Source organism: Epinephelus moara, chromosome 6 (genome assembly GCF_006386435.1).
Source record: "Epinephelus moara isolate mb chromosome 6, YSFRI_EMoa_1.0, whole genome shotgun sequence".
Classification (NCBI taxonomy): Eukaryota; Metazoa; Chordata; class Actinopteri; order Perciformes; family Serranidae; genus Epinephelus; species Epinephelus moara.
The window spans coordinates 19,669,911-19,683,581 of NC_065511.1; the positions used below are offsets into that span (position 1 = coordinate 19,669,911).

The window sequence follows — 13,671 nt, forward strand, 5'->3', positions numbered from 1 at the left end:
TTCAAACACTCTTCCACCCACCGGCTCAGGTTATAATCAGGTAGTAACACTTTGCAAAATATAAGAAAAAACACTTTATTGTGTCACAAACGGTAAAAAGATAAAATATCTACATTGATAAAGCCATGCAGTTATTGTAGTATTTGGAAACAAAATGAACAAGTGGGAAAGGATTTAAAAACATGTTTGGAAAAGCTACAAAGAAAACACAACTACAACCTGAAGCCAACATCTCTAAGCCCTCGTGGCCTCTCACAGCATGTCGATTTTGTCTCAGTATGTTTCCGTTTTTCTGTTTCAAGACTCTGGAGCAGTGGGAGGATATCAGAATAGATGTGCAACAACAGAAACTCAAAAACTCAAACACACACACACACACACACACACACACACACACACACACACACACACACACACACACACACGCACACAAAAAACACAATACATCTGACAAATTATATGTCACTTAGAGAAAGATAAAAGATAAGATTAAATAAAGGATTAAGGTTATTAAAACAGGCTTAATGTAACAATTTAAAACTTATCAGAAAGGCTTCAAAAGCAAAACACTCTTTGAAATGTGACAGAAGATGTCGGTTTTTTTAAGGTTTAACCCCCTTCTATCTATAAAACAAAATCCCATATAAAATATTTTCCCCTCACTGATTCTTCACAACTGTCGTCACTTCTTTGAGGTCTTCTCCAACACCCAGTCGATGACCTACAACAACAGAAAATAACCTTTAGGAGGTTCAAGTTTAGAAGACCTAAACCAAGTGGAGAACATTTGGTGTTTGGTGGTGTTACCTGTTTAACGTTGCTGCTGGCTGCCTTCTTCATCTCGTCATGCAGACCCCGAGACGTCTTCAGATCCTGGAATCAATTATAAGAAAAGGAGATCACTCATACTGACACAGTGAGGTTAGCTCGTCACAAAGCTGACCACTAATGTGGGTTGAAGAGAAAAAAGAAAAGAGAAAGTTTAATTTATGTGACAGTCAATGTCTACACACTTTTCAGACTAAGAGTTTACATACCAAGTATACAATACACGCATACAAAGTCATAATAAATCAAACTACCTGTAGTGGCCATTTGTCTATAATATAAATCAAACACTTGAAACCAACAAGTCACTGATGCACCACAGGAAGTTCAATGCAGGCAAAAGAGATCGATTGTCCATTAAGCAGTGTTGTTCTTGAGTGGGTCTCAGGTGCATGCTGCTCTTATAAACCTGAGGTGCCTGCAGGGCTGCCCAACACTTGCAAAACAAATAAGTAGCAAAGAAAAATACTATCAAAATAAGGAAATAAATATAGAGAATAAATCAAACACTCAAAAGAAATAAGATACAGCTCCCACACAACTCAACAATATATAAAGAAGATAAAATGAGCTCCTTCTCATCCAGCTATTACAACAACATATATACATATTAGGGATGTAACGATTGCTGATATTACAGTAAATCTCGGTTAATTTTTACACGGTAAGAATTACCGTTTATGTTTAAATTAATTACAGTAACTATAAAATGAAAGGATGTTTTGCTGCCTCTTGCAGCAGCTGGAGTCTGAGAAAAAATAATTTAATTGACCATGCCGACTGCTGGCAACTTTTAAGGTGTAATGTTAACTTGTAATGTTACTCAATGTATGAGTTGACGACGTGAATCCATTAACACGTGTCACTAATGTGACAACTTTGACCATTCCATTAGTTTTTATATGACATACACTCTTAGTAATGAGTGGATTTTCAAACATTTATACATATTAATTTCAACCTGGACAGAATATGTCCCAATCCTCACTCTGAGAATAAAAAAGTGTTGCTAAGCATTGTTCCTCCGGCAACACTAAACCCCTGAGCTTGCCTTAGAAGGACTAAATGCACAAATCCACTATTTTTAAATATCCCATTTTATTCAGAAAATGTCGGCATGCAATCTACTGTACTGATTGCGGAGGAAACGCAAGGGTCTAGGTACCATGTCTGAAGGGTTACATTTGGTTCCAATATTGAAAGTGTTTGGTGGAAATGGGGCTAAACAAACTAGGCAGCACTGATCAAATATGAATCATGCTTATTTCTCGCATGTTAAGTAATATGTGTTCAGAAACATTTTATTTCACTGTTTAGCTGTAAAAAAGGAAAGTTTGTGACCCGGCTGCCATGTAAGATACAGTTTATCGAAGTGTGAAGCACTACCCATCCGCCAACTTTCTCATTTTACAGCTAAACAGTACACTAAAATATGTTTCTGAGAACTTTTGATGTGAGAAATAGGTGATGCGGTAACAGAATCCTGATTCATATTTAATCAGTGATGCCTAGTTTGACAGTTTGACCACAGTTCATGAGCAGTGATTGACATGATTGACCGCTGTGTTATAGACTCCTCGGCTCTGACTGGTTGTTTTTGTTGACATGCAGTAAGACCATTAGAAGCGCTACAAAGCAATAGAGTGGGCAAGATTATTAGTGTCATTTGGTGCTGTGTGAATACAATGAAAGTTTTAGCAACTATGACAAAAGTTATTTTGTAAAAAAGTTACCGACACCTATAAGTAAAGGATCTGAGTACTTCTTCCACTACTGCTGGCAAGTTAGGGAGTTTTTCCACAGTGTTTATATTCTCTCAAACATAAACACCTGATTCCAATTAACAAGGAGGCACAAAAGAAAATAGGTGAAAAAGTGAGTTTTGGCAAAAATAGCAGGCATGGCGTCTTCAGGCTGTTCCTATTATCATTCTAATTTGTTGGGAGGATCTATAACAAAACACAACATATGGTCAAATTTGCAGAACAAGTCCTGGATGCAAAGAGGCATACAAATAAAGAAACTGTCAGGGAGAGGACAGCGCTGACTGTGTGTGGGCAGTAAAAAGACTAACCTTGAGATAGAATTTCGAGATATCAAACAGTCTTTTGCTGCAGGCCTCAAAGCACTCATGCTCGGCAGTAATCCCGTGGTGTTTGAGCGTTTTAGCCACCACCTCCTGCAGCATCTGAGGACACAAAAGACGGACACACATGCAGTTTTATATTAGCACAATCGTGAAAACATTATATCAAGTTGTGTTTATTCCCGAAACACCTGACGCCAACCCAGTTTAGAGAAACTAATTTTAACACGGCTGCCTTTTTAAAACAAAGGGATGTCAGAATGTCTCGACTTTGGGGGACGTCCTTGCACAGAATTGCAAGCCTTTACATTCAGCGTGAGGCACAAACATACAAATATTTTCCTGGTAGCGTCGACTGGGAAAATACATTCCTGAAATAAATAGATCTGCCTTTAATCTTGTCAGAGCGACTGTTCTGAGGAAACACCATAAATTATTGTGAGGAATCATCTGTGCCATTCAGTCTCATGAGGAGAAAGGCAGCTTTTAATCTCTGTCCTGAATAAACTGCTATCATTATTTCTGAATAGGGCCAACTGTTCTTTCCTATACTTGGGTTTGGATGATAAGCCTGTTTGCATAGTAATCAGAAATCAGAACAAGTCAAGGTCGGGATGCAGATTGTGAGCTGTACGTGGGACAGAGGAAACGGTGTGAAGGTGTGTGTGTGTGTGTGTGCGTCCATGTATGTGTGTCTGCCTTTGCCCACACTGTACTGAACAAATCGTAAAAGATGGGAGAGAACAGCGTGTGTGTGTCTGTGGAGGCAGGCAGCAGGTGATATGATAATAGTATAGTTGTTAAAGTACTTCTGCTGTGACATTATAATGCAGCCCACACATTCACAGTGATCACATGCAAAACATAAAACATTAATCTTCACTGGAGCTGTTGCACAACTCTCATCTGTCGAAGAAAGACTCTGAGTGTGTTTTGTGTGTCCGTCTGTCACTGCGTCTGTGTTTTTTGGAGAGTGGGGAAAATACAAATTTGGTTGTTTCCTGATTTAGTTGAAAAAGTAAAAACTGCCTTTCTTATGATAAATTCTTAAACAGGTGAAAACTATAGCTTAGTTTTTTAATTTTTGTCTCTCCATTTTACTAGGCTTGTGCTGATTGGCAATTGGATCATTTATCACAAATTGAAGGGATGATCAACATTGTTTTTGTCCTGCACTAATACTAAGGTGTTTTTAACTCATTTACTATCAGAACTAAGATGCAATGAAAACAATCTCTAGATTCTGCACCTATTGGGCATTTAAAAATGTTTCTAGTGGAGCTACATGTCCCTCCCTGAGACCAATATCAGCACAAGTGACAAGTTCATTTTAAATCCTTAATGACAAACAAGTTTCCCCTCTCTTTTCCATGGATCTGATACCCTATGTCTCCGCTCTCTGTATGCCTGCTCACTTAATTGCTCCGCACTCCATAAGAGTAGCTAACGTTATGGATATGACTTGGATTGTTGTATTAAAGATGAAATAATAATGTTAAGCAGAACATGACACTGATATTGTCACACCAAACACAGACACGCAGACTTCTAAATGGGAGTTGCTGTTTGAATAGACGAGGCACTGCTATTAAATTGATTTTATTTACAATGCAGGATTGTCAGTTACTATTTGTAAATGCACTCACTAGCAAAAAACAAATAAAAGTAGTAGCCCACTTTCGATCGGAGTTTTGCACTTTGTCTTTTTTTTTGCCCTTTTGCCTTTTTGTAAAGCCCCAACCTCACCCGAGCATTGCTGGGGTACACGCCCATAAACATCTCGACCACAGCAAAACAAGAGAAAATAAGAAAATACAGGCAGAGGGATCAGAAGTGATGATTGTAAGGGACTACGTCTGTATGAGCCATTACATGTTTTAGGAAAATTCCACATCTTAAATGTTTAAATACCAACCCCTAATCCCCAAATACAATATGTTACTGTTTTTTTTTTTTTATCTTCCCACCCCCTCCTACTCCTGCTGCCCCCTGGAGATTGGATCACGTATCAGCGATCTCCAGTAACCATGGCCAGACAAAATGAAAATAGAAACGATCATACAACCCAACATTTTATCCAACAAAGTAACTGCTGAGATCTTGTTTGAGCGAGGCAACATTGCAAAAACTTTACAAGAAGTAGTATCAATGGGGCAAAGAACAATAAGTACGTCATCATGACCACAAATGTGGCAGTACACCAGTTTATATATACTGTGGTGAAACCTGCTAATGGTAAAAACTTAGCCAGCAAGTTCTCTGACTGTCATTACCATAACTACCGTTGTTTTCAGGGGCACTATGGACACAACACAATGCTTCTGCCTTCAGTGTCTGTTTAATTTTTTTAATTGTTTGTATTTTTACCCGTCAAACAGAGGCAGTGTGACCACAGCAGGACAGCAATCTAGGCTTCTTATCTGTTTAGCTCTAGATATTGAGGCAATGCTAACATTACCTTGTTGACCTACTGGAGCATTAGTAGTCTAAGGGTGCTGAAACAAAATGTTGCGTGTGTGAGAGAGAGAGCATGCATTTTATATGACTGACAAAGAATAAGAGAACCCGTGCTTCACATTCTTCCTTCCAAGTTTGATGTTGGGTCCAACAAATGTGCAACACTGTTCACTTTCCAGTTTGGTATAGTAAAACATCCAAGGCAAACATGGTATGGGGTATTCTTACTATGTTTCAGGTATGTTAATCATGATTTTTTTGGGCCATAATAATCATGGCACATTCCAACAGCCAGAACTACACAAATAAATCCCATTTTAATGTGAATCATCAACTAGTTGGTGTGAGAGATGTAGTACTATGCCCTCGTGGTCAGTGTCAGCTGCCTCCATCTTGCCCCCTAGCAAGACACTTACATGAAGAGAAAACTTTTATGAGGTGGTATGTTTGATTTTTTAAAGCATGTAATCCCTTTCAAAATAAGACACACACTCACCCTGTTGTGTTTCTGGGAGCGTGACTCTTTGGAAGGTTTGTCCACTGTTTGTTCATGATGCGTCTTTGGCTGCTGAGGTTTGGGTTTGTCAGTGGATGGAAGAGTCGCCAAACCTGGGTGATAATGTGAAGAAAAAGAACAATGAGGTACTACCATCATAGCAGTACAAATCCACAGTATGTTTGAGTACAAAATTAATGAAAAACAATTTAAAATGAACATTATGAATAAGCATGTTTATATAATTTAGACAAACTTAAATATGGTCCTGGGATCTCAAAGAGTCAGACCAGGCAATCCATTTATTTGTGAAGAAGTCTTCTGATGTTTTCACCTAATAAATTCGAGGAGCTTGAAGTAAAATTGGAAATTAGTTTTGAAGAACATGTGCACTTAACCATAAAAGACTGAGTGTTGTTTCTTAGATAGTTTGATTATTAATAACATGCACTGATAATTGGGTTGTAACAGTTACAGTGTGTACTAAACAATCACGAAATGGGGGTCACAATTCGTTGCACACAGCCGCACACAGAATACGAGTCCCGTCCAGACATTTTTAACTGTAAGCTGAAGCAACAGGTTTCTGAGGTCAACACTACAAATGGACTGGTGTGCGAGTTGCTCTTAATATGGGAAGTACAGATTACAAGTCGTAGCTGGAAGACCCGCCTACAGGTTTCCGGTAAGCTACAACAGCAATGGAGAAAGAGTTGTGTTTAAGATGAGGACAGTGTGTCGGCTTTGCTCCACCATTCTAGGGTCTGTGAATGGAAACACATTCAACATGCTGACGCACATCCAATGGTATTACTCAGATGTGTCGATGACTGGGACGAGGACAAAAACCAACCGAAACCCAACGCCTTATCCCCACTGCCATTAAGCAGCCTTTAGACGCAAAAGCAAATTGGGATAAAACAATTACTGAGGCAGTTGGCATTTACGCCTGCATACCGCCATGGTGGAGCTAATTTTCTCCTAATGTACAAGTTTTATTTTTTGTTATTCTATGTATTTTGGTATTTAGACCTGCTGCCTTTGGGAAAGTGTTTGTTCAGTGTTTGTAAAGTGTAATACAGAGGTGACAGAAAAGTTCTTCATTTTTTATAATGAAAATAGTTTCCAAAAGTTGTCAGTTGGCAAAATGTTACCTCAGTCCCCAGCAAGAGAATTTTGTCTGTCTGTGACACTTACACTACTGTCTGTTCAAAATAAATAAAACAAACATATCCGGATACATTTGTTCTTTTTCTACTGTGCCGAACTCGCACCAAACTGTGACTAATAAACCGTGGTATGAACTAACTGGTTGTTCTGTGTACTGTTACAACCCTACCTGATGACAGCACTGTTTATATTGTCAGTGGAAAATTAAGTACCAACTGTAGTCCTAAGACTCACTGTAAAGCTGAATCATGGTCCCTTCCCATAGTGTTTTACCTGAGGATGTGGACTTGGATCTGCTTGGCTGTTGCCGTAGAGACCTAATGGCAGGGTGTGTCCCACTGCTGCCGCTGCTCTGAGAACAGAGGGAGTCACTGCTCTCTGACTTCACCAGCCTGGATCATTCAGACACACATACAAAGACACAAACATGGTAACATTACTAACACTTACACACACTAACAAGCAACAACAATCCAGATACCACAACCACCCCAACTTCCGACTCATCAATGAATCCATCTTTCTAGGGAGCAACATACACCGTCATCATACCTCTTGCGAGGATAACCTCCGATAATGTCCGTGTCCCAGGACCTCCGCTTCAGTCGCGCAACATCAGCGTTTTGCAGAGTCTCTCCGTCAGGCACACTTCCTGGTTCTGATATCACAGCAGGGGAGGGGGCGGGGCTGAGAGCGAAGGGAAGGGCACAGGGCTCCTTTGAGCAGGTGGTTTGGGTCTCGTACCGAATCAGACGGGACTGGAGTTTCACAAAAGCCTGGTCTCGATCTAAGGAGCGCTGGTTGTCCAGGCAGAACCTACAGGAACAAACATATATGTTTTTAATAATAAATAAGGAAGTAATGAAGACTAATGTAGCTAGTTACCTTTCGAGCTTCTGCTGATCATAATACATTTTTCACAGCGGGTTGTACATTAAAATATCAGTAACTGTAGCACAACAGTCGCTGTACTGTTTGTACACACTTACTCTATGCCATGGTAATGAGAGGCTGAGGCTTTGTTGAAGGGCATCTGGATGATTCGTCTGGGAGAAAGGTCTGGTGACAACTGAAACACATTATTACTGAGGAGACAGGATGTGGAGGGAAGAGAGAGTCGGGGTCGGTGATGGAAAAAGAAAGAGAGGAGAAATATAAACAATGTGTCCAGAAAAAAAATGTGTGTTTTTCCTCTTCATTAAACCACAAATACAAATGCTACTAATTAAAACACACACGGTTAGGCCTGACAGAATTATTAGCACTAACTGATGACTGCTCTGTTCCACAATAATCATTCTTTAAACCCAACTAAAAAAAAGAATCCACAAAGGTTATAAGCTCACTGTAGCAGGCTAATGATCATAATCAAATCCTCATTATGGTCTCATTAACTGTCATTCAAAACCCTCCTAACACAACAAAGAAACAACTTACCTGATTACAGTATGTTTAAGTTCATTTGTAAGTCTGTTATTTTTTTCTGTACCGAATCATTTGTCTTGTTTCATGGCCATCTTTGCGTCTGCCACTCTCAGCCTGTGGCCCTGATGCCTGCTTTTAATCTTGTGGCTGCCTCCTCCTACATGTTTGTCCCTTTATGTGTGCCAGTGTGAAGGCCTCGTTACAGTGCATGTATATAAGCTTCAGTCAGTGCTAGGGCTGTCAAAAAAATTTGAAGTTCGAAATATATTCGAATATATATATATTTTATAAGGTTGAACCTAAATTTGATAATTCGAATATCATTAATAATTAGTTAATACTATCAATAATGTTGTATATCACGGCGAATCCCATTCGGGCGAAGATGGCTCGCGCACAAGCCGGGCCAGAGAGGGACGCAGCGACGGAGGGAGAGGCGCTGACGGAGGAGCCCGCTGCGCTAACACCACCCACTGCGCTGTCCGTGATGTGTGACCTGTTCGGGGAGACATACAGGGAGAGTGCTGCACCTGCTGCCTCCCTGCCTACCCTTTTTGAAGAAGAGATGAAATGTTACCAGAATGAGACACCACTACGAGCCGACCAGGGTCCACTCTTGTGGTGGAAAACTATGCACTGAAGTATCCAAACATGGCTCAGATAGCGAGGCAGAAGTTGGTCATACCTGGCACTTCAGTGAGGTCAGAACGGGTGTTTTCATCCGAGTGTCACGTTCATACCGGCCAGCAATACGCATCTTATATTTTGTGTTTTTTTGTAAAAATAAATAAATAATAATAATAATAAAAAAATAAATATATATTAAATTCGAATATTATTCGAACTCTACTAAATTAATTCGAAAATATTCAAACTCAATTTCATGGTGCTTTTGACAGCCCTAGTCAGTGCTCACTTTGGAAAGTCTAATTCATGGAGCCGGAAAAGATGACTGAACCTACCTTCTATTGATAGCCAGTGGTTGTAGCTCCCCAGTAGGCAGACCATCAGATGTGAAGTGTTTGAGAAGTTCTTTGGCGTCCAGTAACGCAGAGGAGTTTTTCTGACTGTCTTTGGGACCAAGGAGACTGTCACTGGAGCTTGGACCTAACAGACCAAATCTAACACATACAAAATTCTCTGTAGATTAAATACAGGTATTTTAAGTACACAGAGTTGTCATATGTCTATTTGAACTTTATCTACCTTCTCTTCTGTCGTTTTCTCTGCAGGTTCTCTATGTTGTGGAGGACGCTCCTCTCAGGCCAGTCGGACTGAAGGTTGGAAATGGTCTGAAATTCTATAATGACAAAACAACACGGCTTAGCTGGTCAGAGCAGATGTTATGCTGAATATTTTCATCATTGAGTGAATCTTTTCTGACAGTGATGGAAAAATCTGAAGGTCTTGCATCATTTTGGCAGATTAGAACACTGAGGGTGACCTAATGTAACTTGCTGGTGGCATGTGGATATTATATAAAGCTATTGTCTAGTCTTGTTTTATACCTCATGTGCATATCCTTGTTGTATAGCTAGCTTTAGCCATGGCACTGGTAGGGTGTATAGCTACATACCATTGCAAAATGTCACAACAGTTGAGTGTCTACATTTTTTTTTTCTTGTAGGTATCCCTGTTCATCTTTTTCCTTCATATTCCTATAAACAGGAAGTGCTGTAGGCGCACTGAAACAATGCTATGCTACCTTTTTTCTCCAAGTGGGGAAATACATTATTCTCAGTTTGCTTACATACATTTTTTAAACACATGAAGATCCAATCATCACTAAAACACATGTTATATTATGCAAGAGAGACAATAAAAAAAAGGGAATGGACTGAGTTGTCATAGTGACATTTAAGCTGTGTTGATTGATTCACAACGTCAGCTTGTGCATTGAATAACATACAAGAAAACATTCCACCTTAAAAGTTGCAGGGTATTCACCCATTCTGTTACTCATGTATTTACCTTTTAATTTTTGTTTCTGCTCTACCCCATGCCATCTCATGTAGCTTGTGCCCCCTACATATATGTCATGTCACTCTCTTACTTACTGGGCACCTATATACCATTACATGAGCACTGAGGTACCTTAACAAATGGCACCACACTCCTGCTTATAAATGGACTATTCATAAGCTTGTTCTGTATATTACTTGTTAAGAAATTAAAATAATCAATGAAAATCTAAGTGCTATTAAAAACGTCTCATTACCATAAAAAAGATTATTAATATGACAAGCGATAACAGATTATGATGGAATTTTTACAACCCTGTCTGTCAAAATGATGAACAATGAGAGTCTAATGCAGTCTCTGGGGCAGAGTTGTCATTCCCACTGGCACATGTGGAAGCTCCATTCAAGCAAGAGCCAGCATCTCTCAATGTGGGTCTCATAAAACATCTTTATGTTTTGTTTTTGTTTTCTGCAAAATACGAAAGGTTGAAAAACTGACTTATTGTCTACCTCTTCTTCAAAACCGTATATGTTGATTTCCATTTGAAACAGCAGTCACAGGATGCTTCACACTGTGAAACTATGGATACAAAAGTACACTGTGTCTGTAAATTACCGTACTACTAAATGAGCCTGTAAGTCTGAATAGGAAGATCCTTAGTTCTGTATATAAGGCTTTAGCTGTCTGACATAGACGCCTAGAAATACAAAGCAATAGCTTCAGATGCTTTAATACCGTTTGGCACTGCTTGAACCAAAAGCTGGAGCTCACAGTAGGTGATGTCATACAAGAGGTGGGTGTTATAAATCATTTTAAAATGCTGATGGATGAGCACATACAGCACCTTTAAAGAAACAGAGTTTAGCCCTGCCGGGAAAAATCTGAAAGATATTATTACGGCAACATTATATTTTAGAACAGTGGAGAAACTACCTGGTACGTAGCCACAGGCAACATGGGCACCATGTGCTGCATGATGGATTACAAGAGTTATCCCAACTTTCACTTGAGCCAGGTCAACAAATTGAACTCTCTGCAGACAGATGAAATTTCAGCATCCAAAATATCATCACTCTGCACTTTTCTTTGGAGCTGAAGGTTGTATGTTAGGTCAAGGAGGACAGAAATGTGATGAAACTGTGTGCAAAAGATTTACCGACAACATGACAGTGTTTAATGCACAGTAATGCCCTGAGGTTGTAAGCGTGTTATATGAAGAGACTGAAGCACTCTGCCAGTGGTATTAAAGCCCACACATAGTCATTCAAACCTTTAGGCAACACTGAAACACAGATGCAAAAGGCATTCCTGATGGATCGCTGTAGCTGTTTGTTGCTGTAAACAACATTCTCATCTCCAGAGCAGAGGGTGGGCAAAGATTAGGGGAAAAAGCTCCTGTTTTGCACCTTAGACTGTACGACTCTGCATGTTTACATCCATCATCACTTGTGTTTTTGAAGCTTTCCAGCTCACCTCTTGCAAAATACAAGTATATCCCTTATGTGAGGTCCTGGAGGGATAAATACATGTAAATGGTACAGATGGTTTATTCCACTACAATGAAACTTGCTGAGGCAATGCCTCAATCTAGTAACATAGATTGAGGCAAGAATTACACAATAAAGATAATGACAGACAACATTGTGCAAAAACTCCAAAAATAATTGGCAAATAATGTCACAACATTTATGACATGAAAACTGCTTGACATGCAGGCCTATTAGCCCCACGGCTACGTTTTTTTAAAGCAGCGCCACCCTTACTGTGCACATTTAGCTCTAGCTGCAGGCTAGGACTTGTTTTGTTGCTTACAATTTATTTGCTAATTATTAGCTGGCACTGTTTTTTTTTTTTTTGAGGTGTCATGCTATGAATGGAGATGAAGTGAATACTGATGCACTGCTGCGTAACAGTTGATGGGAATATCAGAATACATGTTATGGTAAATGGATGAACATACATCAGTTTTCTTGATTTTCATGTGTGGACAATCTCTTTAGTACTGTTTGCTATGTGTAAACTTTAAAATGGCTGAACAGTCTGAGGCCAAAATAACATTAGTAAATCCCACCATTTAAGTACAAGGAGCTTTATACATATATACGTATAACTATCATCCGGTCCACAGTATCCTACCGTCATGGCTCCCTTTAATCTACTCATATTGCTCAGACAAGGGGATGAGTTGAAAAACCTTTGATAGCCACATCCTACTGAAGTTGATGGAGAATTCAAGAAATTCTGACAACAACAACATTTCCATAAAGAACAAAAAGAAGGGTCAACAAAAAGCCACCATCGCTGGCAGCTCCAATAAATAAAATCCTTTCTTAACACATATAGTGTTATCAATTCAGCTGGGGCCTATACTTTGTATCTAGTTTCACTTTGCTAATTAACCACCCCAAAAGGGTAACACAACAATGTAAACTAATTTGGGCTATTTAAATGCTCTGGAAACAAGGCTAGCAACAAGGGCAGCCATCCTGGAGTAATATAACAACCCACACAAGACGGAGTAATGGAGGTTCTTCCAGTTCTTATCATTCTACAGGCCTGGTGTGAATGCAGCTTTTTCTAAACCGTCATTAAATTAATGGGGTTTCAAAGTAAAACTGACAGTTTATGGTGTCAGTTTGAACTTTGACACATTCAATAGTAACTTCAGAAAAGTGGCATTTATGCATCACAAAGAAAGTGGTATTTAAGGGTGACAGAGATTTTAATATCACAAGATGGTGTAGGAATAGGGTTGGGTACCGTTCATAATTGAACCGATACGGTACCGGTACCGGTATCTGGAATTCGGTACCGGTACCAAACAGTACCTTATTTCGGTACTTTTTAACCCTATGGGCCCTAGGCCTTTTTGGGGTATTTTTACTGCCTTTACTTTTAAGCTCATATCACAGTCATTATAAAGGCTACATACACATGCTATATCTTGGTTTTTTTTCAGGACAATCTGGGCTAACCAGATTTGCCATCACTTCATGTTCTTCTATGTGCCTGTATTTTATATTAATTTTTATATCAATGAACAAAACAAATTTGTGTTACTAAATTCTTACATTTTTACATGTATCTCACCATAGCAAGTTGGAAAAAGACATATTCTGCCACATATGAAGAGGGGAGACTCTCTGGAATCTGGCAATATAAGAACCATGATGCTGGGACATTCTGTCACTTCACAGCTGTCCAAAACATGTGGTTTGTGCCAGGCGGACATGATCGCCAGTATTTT

The 13,671-nt window shown here is 39.4% G+C and overlaps 1 protein-coding gene across 2 annotated transcripts in view; it reads right to left on the reverse strand.

Moving 5' to 3' along the window:
- mtbp (MDM2 binding protein) overlaps positions 1–13,671 on the reverse strand; it is a 43,336-nt gene continuing 29,665 nt past the window's right edge. For both annotated transcript variants that reach the window (XM_050047754.1, XM_050047753.1), the window contains 9 exons: positions 9,669–9,762; positions 9,425–9,583; positions 8,027–8,122; positions 7,590–7,853; positions 7,311–7,429; positions 5,868–5,980; positions 2,903–3,016; positions 808–873; positions 1–721 (listed from right to left, as the gene is read on the reverse strand). In XM_050047754.1, coding sequence (XP_049903711.1) covers positions 683–721; positions 808–873; positions 2,903–3,016; positions 5,868–5,980; positions 7,311–7,429; positions 7,590–7,853; positions 8,027–8,122; positions 9,425–9,583; positions 9,669–9,762 — 1,064 coding nt within the window. In that variant the 3' untranslated portion in view covers positions 1–682. The remainder of the gene's footprint in view (positions 722–807; positions 874–2,902; positions 3,017–5,867; positions 5,981–7,310; positions 7,430–7,589; positions 7,854–8,026; positions 8,123–9,424; positions 9,584–9,668; positions 9,763–13,671) is intronic.